This window comes from Oratosquilla oratoria, chromosome 20, assembly GCF_046742065.1.
Source record: "Oratosquilla oratoria isolate Oo_2021 chromosome 20, ASM4674206v1, whole genome shotgun sequence".
NCBI lineage: Eukaryota > Metazoa > Arthropoda > Malacostraca > Stomatopoda > Squillidae > Oratosquilla > Oratosquilla oratoria.
The window spans coordinates 857,313-878,734 of record NC_134796.1 but is presented as its reverse complement, the minus strand read 5'-3'; the positions used below and the strand labels follow the sequence as shown (position 1 = coordinate 878,734).

Here is a 21,422-nt window from a genome sequence, read left to right as displayed (position 1 = left end):
ATGGAAGAGGAAGGTGATGAGGAAGGTGATGAGGAAGGTGAAGAGGAAGGTGATAGAATAAGGAAAGGGAGAGGGAGATAGGGTTGGGGAAAATGAGAGACGTGCCTGATCGAATCTTACTATAAAACTACTCCACTGCATTCACGGCAATCACCTCAGCGATTATAGTAAAGGTTCTTCATTTATTTTATCATTATAATTCTATTATTACTATTATGCTTACTATTATTATTATGCTTATTATTACTACTATTATTATTATTATGCTTACTATTATTATTATGCTTACTATTATTATTATTATGCTTACTACTACTATTATTATTATCATTATTATTATTATCTATCCATTTCTTAAGCCTAGGTGCAGTAGGAAAGTTGTCGCAAAACCAGTTTTGCGCTGGACGTGGGAGAGGCGCCCTTCCCCTTCCCCCCTTCCTTGATCCTTGACTGCGCTTCATGAATCGTTCGGACCGAAGACTCGAAACATTATGTGGATTTTATTACGAAAATATGAACTTTACTGGTGGCCATTCAATATAACTGTTGCTGTGTAAACTGACAATAACAACGAACTCGATTACTGATCATTCGAGACCATTGTCTTGGGCACACTAATAACAGTACCAGTGATCATAAACTTGACTACCTCAAATTACAAAGGCCCAGAGCCCCAGAGTGCCAGTCGACTGGTTTCTTCTTCTCCTTTTCCTTTTTGAGCGTCCGGGAAGTGCGAGCCGTTTCCACGTCACGGTGTTGTGTACATTCCCACGATGAGGGACAGGGTTCTCACGCCAAATCAATCCTGACCCACTGTCTGTGAAACCTGGCTCCCGACCAACGGAGGGGGGGGGGGTGTTCCTGCTCCACCTCTACCAGGTTACTATACCCGAGTACGCAGATAGCCTCCCACCTCCCTCCCCACCCGGGGTGAGGGGGGGGGGAGAGTTGGTCGCCGCCTCGTAATGATTCACCAAACTCGACTCTTGTTACACCGTTGTCCATTTATTCCCTGTTTATTCTTTTTGTCTCCGGCGCGTAAGGTAGGCCAAGGCTGAAAAATGTGTGTGTGTGTACGTGTGTGTGTGTGTGTACGTGTGTGTGTGTGTGTGTGTGCGCGCATTTACCAAATGGGTCCTATCTCTTATTCTCCAATTGCCATAACTTAAATTCAATCCATGGTTCCAACTGGGGATATGTATCTGTGTGTGTGTGTGTGTGTGTGTGTGTGTGTGTGTGTGTGTGTGTGTGTGTGTACATGTGTGTGTGTGTGTACATTGTGTGTGTGTGTGTGTGTGTGTACATGTGTGTGTGTGTGTGTGTACATGTGTGTGTGTGTGTACATGTGTGTGTGTGTACATGTGTGTGTGTGTGTACATGTGTGTGTGTACGTGTGTATGTGTGTGTACGTGTGTGTGTGTGTACGTGTGTGTGTGTGTACGTGTGTGTGTGTGTACGTGTGTGTGTGTACGTGTGTGTGTGTGTGTGTACGTGTGTGTGTGTGTGTGTGTGTGTGTGTGTGTGTGTACATGTGTGTGTGTGTGTGTGTGTACATGTGTGTGTGTGTGTGTGTGTGTGTGTGTGTGTGTGTGTGTGTGTGTGTGTGTGTGTGTGTGTTGATGCCTCCTTTAAGGCAATGCCGGCACGACGACCTCGCAGGACCACTGCGGCGGCAGTGTCGATGCTGGCGCCGCCACCGCCACCGCCGCCAATTCAGTCGAGGCTTCCTGAACAGGCAAGCTCTACCCTGTCGTCCTCCAAAACGCACACACACACACATATACACACACACTTGCTGTACTACTGCTCGCTCTCGTGCGTACTTGTTCGGTTTTCGGTGTTCAGCAAAACACACACACACACACACACACACACACACACACACACACACACACAGAAAGTTGTATGGAGGAGGGATTTTACTCAGTGCTGTATAGAACAGAAACTTGTAAAATAAAGGAAGGGGAGATGAAGACCTAATGTTTTTGTGGAGAAAGTTGTTGGGCAGACAGGGTCGAGATGATTTGGACCTATGGAAAGAATGGACGAGGGAAAACGAGCCTGGAAAGCTGAATTGGACTGAAGAAACTTGATGGGAAGACCGAAAATGGGAGGTTTGGAGGGGTGAAGTGCGCTATGGATACAAGAGGAATGTCTGTCGAGCAGGGAAAAGAGAAGAAGTGAATGGAGATTTCGAGCAGAGGTGGGATGGATGGGGTGAAAGGTGTTATGGATGCACGGGGAATGTCTGTCGAGCTGGGAAGAGAGTGCAGGGGTGAATGGAAGGAGAGAGATTGTGAATAGATGAATGTATGTCGAGCTGGGAAGAGAGTGCAGGGTGAATGGAAGGAGAGAGATTGTGAATAGACGACGCGACCCAAAGGGTGGAAATAAAACCATCTTTGGCCGTCGAGGGGGTACTGCTGTGAAAGAGCTATGCCTTACTGCACTGCCTTCCATCCCAGCAATGTGGCGGGAGACAGGGACGACCTCCATTCCGGAGGTGCTGAGGTGTAGGTGCATGGCGCCCCGTACAGGAATTCTTAGAAGGTGCGTCGGGCACATCCACGGATGAATAAAAAATCACTTAGCGACAACAACTTGAACAGAAGGAAAGCGGCTACCTTGCTGTTATGACGCACTTCACAGGTTTTGCCCGGACCCAAGCAAAGTGAGAAAGAGCGTTGCGGGGTGATGCAAACAAGGTCATCATATTAAAACAACAGGGCAGGACTCGCAGTAATGGATTTAAACTGGACAAATTTAGATTTAAGAAGGAAATAGGCAAGAATTGGTTTACTAATAGGGTGGTCGACGAATGGAATAGACTTAGTAACCATGTAGTACGCGCTGAAACTATCAGTTGTTTTAAGAAACGATTAGACAACTTTATGGATGGGGATGGCAGTTGGTGATGAATACGGTGCTGCCTAGTGTAGGCCTTATGGTCTCTTGCAGTCTCCTTCATTCTTGTGGGCGCGTTGGCGTGCACAGGTTGTGTTTGTGATTGTAGTCTGAAACAGGCGTAATGTATATACTGGCTCGGTGAAAGGAAAACTGAAAGAAGACACCAGTGTACATGACCGCCAATGAAGAGAGGGATTCGGAAACCATGGAAACACGGTTTTGAACAACGCACAGGGGACAGTGCGCGCGCGTACACACACACACACACACAGATACTCGATAGAGAGGACTTACTAAACTGGGACACGAGAAACATATGAGGACATGGAAAGAAAATAAAAAAAACATAGCTAAAGAAAAGAACTGAAGAAAAACAGTTTTCCACATGGAATAGTGGGCACTTGGAACAAACTGGATAATGAATTAGTATGTGCAAAAACCATTCATGAGTTTAAAAGTAAACTAGACACTGCGAGATACAAAGGCGGGACACACGAGCATAGCTCCCCTTCCCGCAAAATACAACTAGGTAAATACACACACACACACACGGCTCGAAAGTGTAGCGGTACCGTTCTCGACTGTTAATTCAGCTTTCCGAGTTCAAGTCCCGCCTAGGGATGAATAAACGTCTGCATCGCTGCACTGAGAGCTGGCACCCCAACTCTAGTGGGCAAGGAGTTTTGTGTGTGTGGGTACGTAAGGTCATACCATTACCCTCTCATCCGGGAGGGTAATACCTGTCGATCACAAGTCTAACACGTAATCCAAGACCGTTGTGAATCACACAATTCACCCTGACCCCGATGGAGAGAAGAAAAATTTGCAAGAGTAGTACGGCGAGTCACTGGCATTGTCTTGCGTGTGTGCGCGATGTACAGTACTTTGTACATTTGTACTACAAGAACCGCGAGGCTTTTTGCGTTGATCGACAGACATGACCGAGCCCAATGAAAGTCTTTGACGGTAATATTACATAAGTAGTCGAGTCCACACTATCGATCCTCCACACTCAACATTACACCAGTTTATTAAATCGGATGATGAGGAGACGATGAAAATCTTTCGACACTGGAATGTCCTGTCCGAGTTTGAGCTGGCAGTCACGTGCAATATAAGAAAATGCAATATACTTGGATGCATGAATCTGTGGCAACACACCACTACTGCAGTGTCCCCTTAACGCACATAGCATTTTTGTAAAATAAAATTACTGTAATGTAAGAAGCTATTATACGTGTCTATGATAATCAAATTAATATATTGTAAACAATGTTGCCACATACTAGGATGGCTCTTGTAAGGTAAAAAGCATCTGAGTGTGACATTGTTGTATAAATTGTACAAAGTAATAAAATATTGATTGTATATAATTTATGCTATGGCGGACGAGAAAGGCAGCAAGTTCAAAGATTACCATTAATCATGAGGTGGTTACTAAGCACATCAAATCTGCAGGAGCCGTGTGCTGAGTAGCGGACTTTGCACGCCAGCTGCTGCTGCTACTAATGCCATTGTGACAAACAGGAAGAGTGATGGCAGTGGCGATGACGATGATGGTGGTGGTGGTGGTTATGGTGATAAGTGTGGTTACGATGATGATGGTGATAATTGTGGTTATGGTGGTGGTTATAGTGATAATTGTGGTGATGGTGGTGGTTATGGTGATTATTGTGTTGATGGTGGTGGTTATGGTAATGATTGTGGTTATGGTGATAATTGTGGTTATGGTGGTGGTTATGGTGATAATTGTGTTTATGGTGGTGATGGTGATAATTGTGGTTATGGTGATAATTGTGGTTATGGTGGTAATGGTGATAATTGTGGTTGTGTTTGGTGGTGGTGGTGATGATGACGATTACCACCCAACTAGACGAAGCATCTTCCACAAGCTCATCATGGGGACTTACTCAACACATTCCTTAGCGCTCACACACACACACACACACACACGTTTGCTTATTTGGATGAGGAAATGATAAAAAAAAATCTAACTACACTAATAAGACCAAAACTTGAGTACGCAGCAACACTATGGACACCCAGTACCAAAAAGAATATAAAAAATTAGAAAGAATACAAAGAGCAACAACAAAACTAGCACCAACTTTTTCCGAACTGACATATGAGCAAAGACTGTCCGAACTAGAATTAACAACTTTGGAACAAAGAAGGCTAAGAGGAGACTTGCTGACTATCTATAGAATAATAAAAGGAATGGAAGTCTTTGATAAGAATGACTTGTTAATATGGGATAATGGTAAAACAAGAGGACACGAAAAGAAACTAAAAAAGGATAGTTACAGAAGAGATCTGAAAAGGAACAGCTTCCCACACAGAGTGATGGATACTTGGAACAAATTAGACAACGAAACAGTGTGTGCAAACACTATTCAAGATTTTAAGAAAAAACTTGATTCTGAGAGATACAAAGACGGGCCCTCACGAGCATAGCTCTCTTCCCGTACAATACAACTAGGTAAATACAGCTGTCGATCACGAGTCCAACACGTGATCCAAGACCAAGACCATGGTGAATCACACACACACACACACACACACACACACACACACAGCCTATGGGCAGACTCGTTCCACAAATCACCCACAAACTAAAATGATGGATAAGTCAACTCCGAAGCCAAACCTACCCCAACCCTTTCTCCCACTACTCGTCAACTCCTTCCTCGCAGGGAAGGAGGGAGGGAGGGAGGGGGAGGAGGAGTTTGCGATCATGTTAGCTCGGGATTGCGCGCCTTCTCCTCATAGTTTCTCGTCTCGTTTTTTAAAATGCATACGTGCATCACAACTGTATGTACGGGAGAGATAGAGAGTGGGGGGTGGGAGAGAGAGGAGAGATGTATAGATAGAGAGAGAGAGAGAGACAGATAGATACAGAGAGCGAGACAGACAGACAGACAGACAGGGGGAGAGAATGCCCGCGCGCGCGCGTGGGTGTGTGGGCATCTTGCGTTTGAAGTTAGAAAGCGGATGACCTTGGCAGTGTAGTCTGCTGTTGTAGTCTGCGTACAACCATACACGGGCAACGCATCCTCCCCTCCTCCGCTCTCCCTCCACGACGCTACTCTACTACTTTTTTCCTTGCGGCATCCTCGTTCTCATCTCCTCCTCCTCCTCCTCCTTCTTCTACTTCTGAGAGGAACGAGAGTACGGGGGAGGTCTGCGAACTGTCTCGTCATATCCTGCGAATGTGTCCACATCATCACCATCACAACATCATGATGAATTCGTGTTCGGCACGTACTGCATTACATTCCGACTCAGGATTCATGGTAACGAGGAAAACAACTTGCATCTCTCTTGAAGTCTGGTCCAAGCAAGAGGCTACTAGCTGAGGACTAGCAATCCCGCCTACCAGAAAGATAAATAGCTATTTATAAAGGAAGTCCCCCCCCCGACTCCTCCCCCCCTTCCCCGCTACGTCCTGCCAACTCGCTTTGAAGGCAGTGTCCGTCTACAATCTTGCAGAAAAGTTGAATAGGAGCGTTGGTTATCCTCAAACAACTGAGGATAAATGTGTGAAGATGCCACTAACAACGCATGTAAACCCGTGGTACATTTTATAAATTTCATTCGAATTAACGCCACACTAATCTAATCACCCAACAGGGAGAAGGAGGGGGACTATGGGGATGGGGGGGGGCATAAATAGGAAGCTTAACTATCACTACAAAATAAACATCCATTTACAGACCATCTCATCTCAATAAAATCACCTGACGGCAGCAATGTCTGTGGGACAGATCCCGGGATGAATGTCATCTAGCGCTCACCAGAACAATAAGTATCAAGTTCGGGATGTTCAACGGGTGTTGAACAGATAACGGTGCTCGGAACAGGTATGTTCAGACTTGCACAAATTATAATAATAATAATAATGATAATAATAACTAATAATGATAGTTATAATAATAACAATAATAGTGCTACTACTAGTAACACTACCAATAATGAGAGGAATAATTATGTTAACATTAATGATAATCACATGGGTAACAGTAATAAAAATATTTATAATAAAAACGCAGGATATAACTGGATAGTTCTCTGTTTCGTTGACGGGGGGGGGGGAAGGGAAACCAGTGGTTGGTCGACGACTGCAATAGAGCAACGTCGACTAGGACCAGTCCCTCACGCGAAGCCGAGGCGCGTTGGCTTCGACTCTTGTTTCAAGTCTCCCCCATTATATACGAGCTATCAGCGCTGCACCAAGTTTCTCTGACGTCATTCGAGGGAAATGATGCGATAAAGAAATCTATGGGTCAGATGGCGACAAAAAAAAAAAAAAAAAAAAAAAAAAAAAAATATATATAATAATAATAATAATAATAATAAGTAAATAAAATAAAATAAAAAACAAAATAAAAATAAATAAAAATAGAATCTTGGTTTAATATTGAAAAATCGCTAAAGAAATGTAGGTCTCCTGGACAACTATATCCACCAAAAACATGACGACATGCACGCTGCCACATCTACGATGTCGCTTAAATGGTCATCTTCATGGACCTCCCAAGAGGCGATACGAACTCGTCCTCCTCAATACACCAAACAGAGACAACCTTCTCGTTATCTACAATTCTTATCACGAATATCCACTCTGACCCTCACTAAAGCTGCCCTCTGGCGAATCTGACTCAGTGGAGACAATCCCTTGACTTGACTGAACGACTCCTATCTTGAAGCACATTTTCATTGAGCCTCTGTCAAAACTGGGGGTATTCCAACGGAATAAAATCGCCCGGCGACAGCAAAAGCAAAGGGATGAAGCAGAGTATCGGGACAACGCTTGAAGGGCATCGACCGGCCATCAGTGCCGGACACACGCACAGAGACACGCCCCCATCCTCCTCCTCCTCCCCCTCACACCCCTTCCATACACGAATGATCACGAAGCACAAATGCACATTGCATGCATAGGACACTTAGAAACCATTTCACACACACAATATTATATATATATATATATATATATATATATATATATATATATATATATATATATATATATATATATATATAACATATATATATTTATATATATATATACATATTACACACACACATATATATATATATATTATATATATATATATATATACATATTATATATATATATATATATATATATTACACACACACACACACACATACATACGGGAATAAGCTCCACCGCAAGGACTCGAACCTTTGCCTTGCGGTGGATCTTATTTCCATTTATCAAAATGACACACACACACACACACACAATGGCTACAAAAATGGCACCTGCACTTGCAAATCTATCATACGAGGAGAGATTGGCTAAACTGGAGTTACCGACACTGGAGCAAAGAAGAGAGAGAGGTGACCTATTGACCATCTACAGAATCATGAGAGGCACAGAGGTACTCGAGAGAACTTACTTAACTGGGACAAAAGAAACACAAGAGGACATGGAAAGGAAATAAAAAAACATAGCTATAGAAGAGAACTGAAGAAAAACAGTTTTCCTCATAGAGTTTTGGACACTTGGAACAAACTGGACAATGAAATAGTATGCGCAAAAACCATTCATGAGTTTAAAAACAAACTAGACACTGCGAGATACAAAGGCGGGACATCACGAGCATAGCTCCCCTTCCCGCAAAATACAACTAGGTAAATACACACACACACACACACACACACACACACACACACACACACACACACATATATATATATATATATATATATATATATATATATATATATATATATATATGAATATTGGAAAAATTGTAAACACCAGACTAAATTGAAGGTTTTATTTGACCGACGTTTCGATTCCCGTCCAGGAATCGTCTTCAGGGGGTATAATGGTTACAAGATTGTGAACTCAAATATAAATCGTCAAAGTGGTAAACCTGGGAAAAGTTCACACTCTCAATCACATTACAAAGCAAACCTTTTTACAATATTAAATACACTACAATTGAAATGAAATATAGGTACTAATTAAAATAAAATAAAACAAGTTACATGGCTGTGAACATAAAACAAGTCTATCAAAAAACACCAGAGCATAGGACAAAGGCGCAAATGGAGGTGGACCAAATGTCCACAATGAAGTGTCAAGAACAAACGACTAAATTAGAATCAAACAAATACAAATAAGAACCGAACAAAATAAAAAGTTAAATGGCCGGCCAGGCGTGTAGTGTGCGCGCGCAGACGTAGGCTCGTATTATACTAAGCTCACTGACGAGGGAGAGTTTGCTCAAGGTCTACCTTGAGGAGGAGGAAGAGGGGGAAGAGGAGGAAGAGCAGGAGGAGGAAGAGGGGGAAGAGGAGGAAGAGCAGGAGGAGGAAGAGGGGGAAGAGGAGGAAGAGCAGGAGGAGGAAGAGGAGGAGATGGTAGTTGCAGCGAATCAAGCGAAGACCTACAAGCAACAGCCGATTACTGCTATTACTATTATTACTAACTTAATTACTATCAGTTATCGTTACTGTTACAATACACTAATTATCACGATTAATTTGTAGACCTGGATGAAATTCTCCTATTATGGAAATCCAGAAAACCGCAATCCAAGTCTTTCTCGACATATTCTTGCTCACAACTACCTCCGTTAGGCGGCAGCCAAGATAAACAGGCGTATATGGCAGGGGAAGGACCAAATACCACGCCGATTGCCTTATAAAGGGGTAATAATATTCGGTAACCCTAACCGGCAACAGAAAATTGCCCCTACGTCCCTACAAGGCGCTCAGCGTAATAGCCGCTTTCGACGTCATTACGTCAGTGCTACTACCTGCTCCTCGATCCCAACAGGTGTACAGCCCAGACATTCACAGGTGTCTACAACGAGGAGGCATCAATGTATTTGCCCCACATAAAATGCTATACAGAGCTACAGATGCATTGAAAATCTAAGTGAACAAAATACGAGCACACTCAGGGAAGAGCTCATAGGCGAAGTCATATCGCCTTGCCCAGTTTGAAACGAGTGAAAGTTTGTAGACGATGTGACGTCATGTCGACACGAAACTCCCTCCCTCCATGCGAGCGGGCGGACTTTGTATACTAGGATTTTTTGTACAATCAAAGTATCTTTAGTACACACACACACACACACACGTTCCATCGCCAGCCCCTGGATAATTACATAAATACAGCTGTATCACACCTGTTCTCATGAACACTTGTGTCACAGTAGAACCTATGTACTAGCTATGGACTCAATCTAACACCACGTTCACATAAGTACATATATCATGTATATGCACTGATCATACTCAATAAAGATTAATTAACTATTTCATTAAAACAAATGTGCGTGTTTTCCTAATTGCAATATACAGAAACTGAGCTATGCCCGTAGGAACCTGTCTCTCATTCAACGAGCATGTGTGTGTGTGTGTATTTACCTAGTTGTATTTTACGGGAAGGGGAGCAATGCTCACAGTGACCCGTTTTTGTATCTCGCAAGATCAAGTTTGTTCTTAAATTCTTGTATTGCGTTTGCACACACCATTTTTTCGGCCAATTTGTTCCATATATCTATCACTCTTTGTGGGAAGCTGTTCTTTTTCAGGTCTCTTCTGTAGCTGTCCTTTTTGAGTTTCATTGCATGTCCTCTTGTTTTTCCTCTGTCCCACTTTAACAAGTCCTCTCTATCAGGGCGTTCTTTTCCTTTCATAATCCTGTAGATGGTTAGTAGGTCCCCTCGTTCTCTTCTTTGTCCCAGGGTCGGCAATTCCAGTTCGGCCAGTCTTTGTTCATATGTCAGGTTTGAAAGTGTTGGGGCCATCTTTGTCGTTGCTGCTCTTTGGATTCTTTCTAATTTTCTTATATTCTCATTTGTACTCGGTGACCATATCAACACTGCATATTCCAGTTTTGGCCTTATCAGTGTTTGTGTGCGAGTGTGTGTATTTACCTAGTTGTATTTTACAGGAAGGGGAGCTATGCTCGTGGTGTCCCGTCTTCATATCTCATTTTATCTAGACTGTTTTTAAATTCGCGTATTGTTTTTGCACACATCACTTTCTCATCTAACTTGTTCCAAATGTCTATTTTTTGTGTGTGTGTGTGTGTATGTGTTTAAAAGTCATTTGTTATATATATCTATACATTCTATATACAAATATGCACACGCACACACACAGCGACGCTGGTACAGCGCTCGAGTGAGTGGTTGCACATGTCTCCACTCCAAGGACAACCTCACCCTTATCTGAAGGAGAGCGCAGCACCAGAATCGCGTGAAACCACAAAGCTTCCGTCTTATCTCGTACTGCCTTGATACACTAGACGATCACCGAACAACAACTATACACGGGTTTGCGGGTGTATTTAGGAGTGTATTTAGGGATGAAATGGGTGGGAGTGTTTTTATGCCTTTCCCTTTTTGGCTACCTCCCTTGAAAGGGGGAAAAAGCCTTGGTATATGTATGTATGTATGTATATATATATATATATATATATATATATATATATAATAAAATTCAAATTTTCAATTCGTGAAATATGTAGACAAAATTATAACAACAGAAAACGATAAAAGCAACGGTTTTCATCTGAGGACGAAATACGCGACGTACTACCCTGTGAACATTGTTTTTTCTGTGGCAATTATGTAAGCAATTTACAAAGATGATCCCAACAGAATATACGACTGGAGTAGTGTAGGAAACAAGTATAAATTTCTTAGAATACAAAATGTAGGAAAAGGGTTTAAATACACGAATAATTTCATAAATCACAACCATACCCCTGCCGCCCCGTCAACATACAGAACCACCCTCCGGAAGTGCGGCCCCAAGAGGTTGGGACTCTGTTCCCGGGGCGAGGTAAATATATATATATATACATATATAATAAAAAATACATAAAACTGAGAGATCTGACTATGGGAAGCCCCAAGGACCGTTGCCAGTCACTGTGGGACTACGGGTTTCCACTTAGGCTCGGCAATAATTATATATCTTTATAAGATATATACACTGCTGATCAGCTTCAAAAATATTTTTTCGCAGTACAGACTGAAAGATAACGGAATAAAAGCAGATCAGGCAATCCACCCCAAACTGTATGCAGGAACTGTGATATGGCCTCCACACAAAGTATAGAACACAGACAAGACAAAAAAAAAAAAAAATAAAAAATAAAAATAAACCACACCCTCTGCCGAACCACGCGAGGTTTACAAGCGCTGGATCTGGATATGTAATCATTAAAAAAATAAAAAAGAGATAGAGAAGAAATGACGATGTGAAGGAGATTGTAGATGCCTGAAGGATATCTCAACTCATGCAATGGCATTAAACACGACATAGCACGATCCAAAACCATAAACGAACACTTGATAAGAGAGAGAGAGAGAGAGAGAGAGAGAGAGAGAGAGAGAGAGAGAGAGAGAGAGAGAGAGAGAGAGAGAGAGAGAGAGAGAGAGACAGAGAGAAATAGAGAGAGAGAGAGAGAGAGAGAGAGAGAGAGAGAGAGAGAGAGAGAGGGGAGAGAGAGAGAGAGAGAGAGAGAGAGAGAGAGAGAGAGTCAGAGAGAGAGAGGGAAAGAGTGAGAGAGAGAGAGAGAGGGGAGAGAGAGAGAGAGAGAGAGAGAGAGAGAGAGAGAGAGAGAGAGAGAGAGAGAGAGAGAGAGAGAGAGAGAGAGAGAGAGAGAGAGAGAGAGAGAGAGAGAGAGAGAGAGAGAGAGAGAGAGAGAGAGAGAGAGAGAGAGAGAGAGCGTGCTTACCTATTTATAGTAAACAGGAAAGGGGCAATACTCGCTGGGTCCCGTCTCCTACTCCCCAATTAACCAAAAGTGTGTGTGTGTGTGTGTGTGTAGTATATCAGGCCTACAGTCTACGAAAGAGCAAGTAGCAGACAACCCTACTCCAGTTAGGAATCGACCACGGGACCTAACCAGACAGCGAAAGATCCCCACCGACAGGATTCCAGCTGTCGCCAGGCGATTTTATTCATTCTCTCGTGTTGTACGGGATGGCAAAGCTCCGTTTACTCTCTGACTACCGTTGGGTGATTTTATTCGTAAAAAATAAAAAATAAAAAAAAAAAAAGGCCCAGAATCTTTGTGGTTGAACCATGGATCAGCTACTATTGACCTTACGCTCCAAGGGAATACGGTCGATATTAACGTATTTTCGTAGCATACGGAGGAAAATTCAACAGCGCCAAAAAGCCAAGCCAGAGTTTCACTCTTCCCCTCCTCCAATGAAAAAACAATAAGAAGATTTGACAAGTAATAATGAATATAAAAACAAACAAGAATAAATAAACAAATTACTGCTCTTGAACTTCCTGAAATTGCAGGGGTGCATGCCACAGAGTTCTGAATTATTTGCAATTCACTCATTGGCAACTCCACCCCAGCAAAATCAACTCCTTCCCTGGACAGATTTTGTAACATTTACCACCGTAGGTAATGTTCTTTTTTTTTTTAGTTCTGTGGTTTGTTCTTTATATTGTTTATGAAATGTATGTTGTGGATTATATGGTGTTTGTGCTGGGTTTGGTTGTATGGTGTGTATGTGGGGGGAATACTATGGTGGATACTTTGAGATGGAAAGGCTGCAATTATGAAGCTTTATATATACAATGTTAGAGTGTTTCAGGCAGGTAATTCTTGTAACTAAGTGGCGAGGAGAATATTGTTGGGGAAAGATGTAGTTGACTAGTGCGAGTTGGAATTGGTTGTACATTCAGGTGGAGAAATCTGGAGGAAGCAGCAGATTCCTCGATGCTTATGGGTATGCTTGATGGGGCTGCTGGCTAGGTATGCTGAAAAATGCCTCATGCTGAAGAGGCAAAATGCAGTCCCTGTACAGGCATTTCCAGCATGAACCAGACTCAGATTTAGGCCTCTAATAAACTAACACATTCCATGCCCTGAAGGCAGAAGATTTCGTCTTCAAAGAGGTGTGTTATGCATGGCTCTATCCACAGTTCACAAATTTGGCTGAACTTGGGCAATACCAGGCAATCAATCAATCAATCCATTGGACCAGGTTTCTCTTGCAAGAGACCCAGGGCTCCCTGGTAACTGGACACCATAGCCAAAAAGTAATGTGCAATTTTTTCCTGCCTCCAGAATTCTGTAACTTATATTTGTCACAAAAATATTGTGGCTTGTAACAAAAAATGCTACTGTTATCCTAATTACTTTCACTGGACTGGCATTAATTAAAGTAACTGTCTTAAAGGCCTGGAAAGACAGCAGCTACAGTTTTTAGTGTGACAGCTATCTATTTGGTGCACACAGCCACCTGTCTTTAAAATGCTACCAGCAAAAAGTGTGGTGATCTTGTCAACTTGTATCAGTAATGGCTTCAGCTACCATGCACCTACAAAAATGCAATCCTCATTTTCATCACATATAATACAAATTCCTGGGGTACCATTGTGATGATAAATTCAAGAGTAGAGGTGGTGAATTATAGAAAAAAAGGAAATGACTGAATGTCTATGCAGAATGAAGTGTTCTGAAAACCATTTCTGAGGTAATTCATATGATGCCATGAATATTTCAATTTAACTGAGAGAGAGTAAAGAAATAAGAAGTTTATTGTGAACCCCACTTCTGAGACTTGTCAACCATTTACTGTCATTTATATGTCATATGTGTACCGATTGGTATTACTCATGACTGTCTCTGGTCCCCTCAACCCCTACATATGTTGTCAGGTGTAACTTAGTGTAGAAAAACAGTCTAATGAGGACCAAAATGGAAATAAGCTTACACGCTTTTTTGTGCTATCCTTGGCAATTGTAATTGTTATTTCAAACTATGTCATGTGTTCTTTTCATTATCTGCACTTCATGTATACTGATTCAATGCCAAATAATCATTGTTGTTGTTATTATTATTATTACTTGCCCCATGTGTCTGTTGTCTTTTTAATAAGGTTGGAGAAGTTGCTCTTACTACACTCTTGGGGAGTATGTTCCATTTATTGATACATCTAATAGCAAACCAGTTACACTTCAATATCATTCTCCAATGACAATGTGAATATGCAGGCTTAGACAGTTTACAATTTGTGATTCTTGCAAATGGATATTCAATAAAGTATTATTTCTGGAATTTTACTACATTCTACAGGCAAAATTCATGCTGCAATACAAAATAGTGGGACCAGCTCACAAGGGAGCTATTAAAAGTAAAAATCCTTGGTTGTTAACAAGGAAAAAAGCTACTAAAAATAAACATCACTGAAACAATTAATAATTTTATATCTATTTCATGGGTTATGCATGTTCATTAAATACAACTATTTAATTAGTTGTTCATCAAAATACATTTAGCGTCCATAGTGTAGCTTACACGTGAACTAAACACCGGGTGTAAGTACTCGTATTCTCTAGTAAAAGTTACAGAATAGTTGTCAGGAAGTCTACTAGGTATTTGAGTTACTGGCGGGCCTTCCTTCGTCCACAGCATTGTTTACATAAATCTACGGTAAAACATACTACAGTCTGGTTAAGAACATTAGAATCGTCTGCATCGCATTTTATTATAAACAGTAACGAGCTACTAAAGGCACTAGTATTCCCGTAGTATCTCCTCTATATTTTACCAAACACCTATAACACTGTAAGAGTAATTGTTTACAAATCATATCACTCGATGAAAATAATGGGGTAATGTTACATTTAAAGTTTTCATTGCTATACGTGATGACATATCATATGACTACAAGATTACATATCACGGTGCTATATAACTCCTGATTGATCAAATAATTTTGCACCAAATGTATTGATATAACATGAATGTCATTTACTGGTCTTACTAACTTCCATATCCAAGAATCATGAAACACTCACCAATTCCCAGATCCAATGATACAAATCTTCTTTGGAGAACTCATGATGCCAGAGTGATAATGCACAGTAGACAGAGTAGAAAAGATTGAAGACCGGTCTCGCCCAACTCCTTCGGGAACCAATCCTCGACTGCACAGTGTTCTGCTAAGTGTGCTGTCTGCGATAGCTCTTAGTACACGGTTGCATATTATATACATTCTACACAAATATTTTACGAGTCTAAAATTTCCTGTTGGTATTCTTCAACTTCTTTGACATAAGGAGGGGTGATAAAGTAATAGATATTCGATTCTAGAACTTAAAATGAATGTTTACAAAACTGTCAGAAATCATTTTGCAGATCCACTCAGAGAATTTGCTATGGTCACCCAGGAGTCTAGTGGTCTCCCGTAGGAAACAGACGAAAACAATAGTAAACTATAGTATTGACCCGTCAAATATATTATTCAACTTAATATGATTATGTAGGACATTATTTTATAATGGGTTATATATCCATGCGCTATAATGTGTAGTTCCTCAAAATAAATGGACAAAAGCTACCAGGTATTTTAAGTTAAAAATTTGTTATGTAGCTTGTAGCTTGTAAGGCTTGTTATTTATGAGGACCGAATAAGATGTAATAACTCTTAGATCGACTTCTTTTTTCTAAGTAACAAAACTAGAATATCCTATGATTTTATATTTTTGGAAAGTTCCAGAGATCAAATTGCAAATGATAAAAAAAAACTACTAAATTGTGATCCATAGAAATATATGAAAAACAAAATAAATAGTTGTGTAGTATTTTCGATGAGCTGGATGAATACCAACTAGTTAAAAACGTCTGTATATCATAATATACGATACAATATATTAAAAAAAGAATAAAACACTACATTTTTATTTAAGAAAATAAATTTTGTCCTTGGAAAAGTATTTTTCTGTTTTTTATCAGTCAAAATTCTAATTGACATAAACAACTGTATTCAATCACAATGTTTCAAGTTTGTCACTCGAGTTATTTGAAATCAGTTCAGTAGCAATACTTTAGAAGTTAATGTTTGTGCTGAAGAAAAAAAGATATAATCAAGACACTCGAATTTGCTTTTTAGCAGAAGGAAAGCAGCGTAAATATGTCATTAGAGAAGGTGAGTATTATTTTGATTTTCTACTTATTATTGCTTCAATTATCAATATTTGTATTTGCCTTCCTTGAGGGAATTGGTTATTGTGCATCTTTCATCTTTGTGCAGTTTTTTTTATCGACTCTATTCACTGTGACTATCATGTTTCACAGCATATATTCATCGTTCTTGATTATAGGTTTTGTTGGGGTGGTAATCAGGGTCGTTATTTCTCTATTTTGATCTCAAGATATTAAAAAAAAAAAAAACATTTGATTTTCTTGTACCAGGTCTTCTGGAAGAGGCCTTCGACTTCAACCTAGGCCTGTACATCCAGCTCAGGGATCAGTACTACTACTTGGATCCTTACTTTTTGTAATTTTGATATTTAATAATTGTTACTATTGAGTATTGTAGACAGAGAAAGATATCAGATGCTCATGACATGAGTCTCATCCTTTGCCAACAACACTTGTAACTCCTGCAAATAAAGCAAACCTTCAACAAGACTTAATAATTTTAATTTAAGCTGACTGGGCGAGAGAAAACTGTATGAAAATTAATAGCAGAACATTAGAACTGATTTGATATGAAATTAATGAGAATTTAAAAGTAATGCCCAACTATGACAAAGAACAGGAAATAAGTAAGAAATACAACATAAGAGAACCTTGGCATTCAAGTCAGTAATGAATTTACCTTTGAAGATTATATGACATTACAAAAAATACAAATCAATAGACGGGCTGGATTTTACATACTTTCAGAACTCTGCAGCCCAGACACCCACTAAGGCACTAACCCTCTAGGAATTGCTCATAGTTGTGAAACTTTAATATATCTGTCATATATGGTCTGCAACATTGAACAACAATGGTGTTCATTCAAAAACTGATTAGTAGGACAGATCAAGATACTGTAATTGGATTAGACTGGAAACTTTGAAACTTCGCTTAATGCAGTGCAGAAGAGAGTGATATGCCATCATTTATATGAGGAAAATATTAGAGAAGCAAGTGCCGAACCCTATGGCTGAGAATTCCATAATCCTAAGGGAACATCCAAGACATGAGGGGCCCAAATTATTCAACTGGCTACCAAGAAGAAACAGGGACTTGGCCATCTGTAATTTAGAAGTCTAGGAGAGCTTGGACAAGTTCCTGAAAGGATTCCCAGATGAGCCACCTATTCTGTATGCACCTGCACCTTGGGCGGCTGATAGCAATAATATACCAGCCCAGCTGAGTTACCTCAAGAGGGAAGCCTCGTGAGAAGAAAAGTGGTAGACTCCCAAGTTGGACTTGACAATGGATATCTAACCAAACTTTACTATACCTTGTCAAACCTGAGATAACATAACCAAACTAAACTTAAATTAACCTAACCTAAAACCAAACACTCGCTGTCTCTGGTGATGTAAAGGATTTATTTATTAGAATTAACATATACTATAATTTTAAATTTGTTTAATTCTGTTTGATAATCATTGTCTTGAACAGATCTCATAAGCCCCCACCCCACCTATAGATATAAACTGCAAGTGACATATGGATTTTAATAATTTTTTATTATTTATTATTGGATAGTTTTAGGTACTTGGGTGTGAATGTGGTGGGAAAGGGAGGATTGGAGGTGGAGGTAGAATATAGATTGAGAGAAGCAAGTAAATGCCTTGGGTGATTAAAAAGTGTAAGGAGAAATTGACATTTGGGAATGGATGCTAAGAAGAGATTGTATGGAGTGATTGTGCTGACAGCACTGTATGGGGCAGCAACATGGAACATAAAAGAGGAGGAGTTTGAATGTGTTTGAGATGAGGTGCCAGAGAAGTATGATAGGGATTACTAGGCTGGATAGAGTGAGAAATGAGGAAGTGAGGAAGAGAAGAGGGGTGGAAAGGGAGTTGGGAGACATGGTTGATAAAAGAGTATTGGGATGGTTTGGACACATGGAAAGAATGAGTGAAGAAAGATTAGTAAAAGAGGTGTAGAAGGAGTGAACATGAGTGGGTGACCAATGATGAGATGGATGGATGGGGTAAAAGGGGGATTGGGAAAGAGGGGAATGTCTGTTGAAGAAGGACAGGAGAAGATAGAAGGTAGGGGTGAATGGAGAATGGTTGTGTATGGATGATGTTGTGATACATGAGGGGGAGTGGGTGGGGGATGGGGGTGAGGGAGTATGTGTGAAAAATAAATTGACACAGCCCAAAGGGATTTCTCCCTGTCTTCTCCATTTCTACGTGAGGGGATTGAGATGGGGGTGTTGCCAATTTAATGAAGCAGTCTTGCTGTGGATGTGCTGTGTCTTGCAACACTGCTTCTGACACAGGGCAGTGGGGGAGATGCAGGGATGACCCATCGTCCAGGAGGAGCCAAGATAAAAGGGAGGGAGGGGGGTGGAGTGTGAGGATGGAATGGTTGGGAGTGGATTTTGTCCCTTTGTTTTTTGGCTACCTCCCTTGTAAGGGGGGAAAAACCTCTGGTATATGTATGTATTATTGGAAGTATTTTCCTTGGAAAAAAATAGATCTTATTTGAAAAAAAAAAAATGAAACTGAATACTAACACCCTATAATTATTGATTATAGTACCTCTCAATTAGAAATGTTAATGGTCTATTTGATTGTTCTTTGTACCACTTTTTTTTCTCTCCTCTAGCAAAGAGACCTGGGACAATGGATTTACTGATTGATATAAGTTTAGTTTTGTTTCATTTTGATGCAGTTACTGTGTTTAACTATGAATGCAAGGTAATCTTACCTCCTTTTCTTTGCTGTCTTAAAGATATTAATGCAAGGGTTTACAGTCTTTCTTCATATGATAGACTCCAGTATTGGATGTAGTCCTTTAGGTCATCACAAGTTTTCATTTGCCCTTTTCTTGATATGGACATGATAAAGAGTAGTCAGTATAATAATTTCATATGTTATTCCAGGATGCAGAGTTGATCCGGATGGTGGTGCCCACAGGCCAGAACCACATGGTCTACATGCCATCACTGCATTTCAGCCATGACCTGGAGTATAAGTTAGAGGTGGCTATCCTTATTGTATTTGGTAATATGTACAGCTATAGAGAGACCTAAGATATATATATATATATATATATATATATATATATATGTATATATAATATACAGTCGAACCTCGAAAGCCCGGACTAATTGGGGGGAAGGGTGGTCCGGTCATCGAAAATATCGCCCTAACACCCATAGATTTTCGTAGCGGTATACGTATAGGTAATGTATATGGCATAGAAACATAAGAATAATACTCTAACACTAATAATAACAATACTGTAATAATAATACTATAATACTGATAATTCTGTAATAATAACTGTAATACAGACATGTAAATGTACTGTTTATACAGTGTACTGTACAGGAGTCCCTCAAATAACGCGGATTCGAATAACACGATTCAATCATACGCGGATTTTATTTCAAAACCATCTCAAATGTAGAGAACCGTTTTAAAATTCGCGCCGAGTCGGGCACGCATACGCACACACGCGGCAACATCGCAAACATTTGTGGTGACTGCTTTCTATTTTACCATATACAGTCGATCCTCATATAACACGGTCATTATGTACACTGGGAACTGCTCAAACAAGGGTGTGGGGCGAGGGGATAGCCGTGGGTGGCTGCCTGCAGTTACGTGTCAACCTACGGGTACTGATGCAGGAGGGGGGGTAGGGTGGTAGCCAACAAGCTTTAGCTTGTCGCTTCCACCACCTACGCCGTGCTATCGTGAAATTTTACCGCCCTGACCTGTTGAAGTGTAATGTTTCTTTCGTTTAGAGCACAACTAATAAGTCTGATAATGACTGCGCTTGTCATGTCTTCATTTCTCTTATGATGTTCTTGTTGTTACTGGCGGTGGTGGTTTGGGAGATCAAAAACAGACATATACACGCTTACACACGTGTATACACGCACACGTAGACACGTGTTAGACAAGCAGTGTATGTTGTGAATGCGCGTGCGTGTACACACAAATACGAACACACACGCACGTACATGCTTACTTGTACATGTGAACACAGACACATACACGTACACACACACACACACACACACACACACATTTACATACGCCACATACACACATGTGTATACGCCACATACACACATGTATATACGCCACATACACATATGCATATACGCCACATACACACACATGTATATACGCCACATACACACACATGTATATACGCACAAACACATACATACGCCACAAACGCCACATACATACACCACATACACGCGCACACACACACGCACGCACACACACACACGTACACATACACATACATACGGTTCTCGGTATTTAATATGGAAAGTCAGCATACGCGGTAATTTCAGGAACCTAACCCCCGCGTTATTTGAGGGACTCCTGTACTGTATTTTTTATTACGTACACTGTAAATATCGGAAGGTATGCACGCGGGACAGTGGTGGCGGCCAGGGTTGCCGCGATTTCTACACTGCCGTGTAGAATATGGGAGTGTTGCCATACCGGGCATACATTTTTCTCTGGCGTGTGCAGACTTTCATAGCAAGATATACTTA

At 40.7% G+C, this 21,422-nt stretch overlaps 2 protein-coding genes across 2 annotated transcripts in view; one reads left to right on the top strand and one right to left on the bottom strand.

Moving 5' to 3' along the window:
- Nucleotides 1–16,076, bottom strand: part of Gpdh1 (Glycerol-3-phosphate dehydrogenase 1) — a gene marked incomplete at its 3' end in the record, with an annotated part of 41,357 nt that extends 25,281 nt beyond the window's left edge. Inside the window, 1 exon segment of the mRNA XM_076203611.1 lies at nucleotides 15,739–16,076. Within this exon segment, the coding sequence (XP_076059726.1) occupies nucleotides 15,739–15,935 (197 nt within the window).
- A 161-nt stretch (nucleotides 16,077–16,237) lies between these two features.
- LOC143036363 (RAD52 motif-containing protein 1-like) overlaps nucleotides 16,238–21,422 on the top strand; it is a 30,853-nt gene continuing 25,668 nt past the window's right edge. The window contains exons 1-2 of the mRNA XM_076203612.1: nucleotides 16,238–16,868; nucleotides 19,782–19,880. Coding sequence (XP_076059727.1) covers nucleotides 16,854–16,868; nucleotides 19,782–19,880 — 114 coding nt within the window. The 5' untranslated portion in view covers nucleotides 16,238–16,853. The remainder of the gene's footprint in view (nucleotides 16,869–19,781; nucleotides 19,881–21,422) is intronic.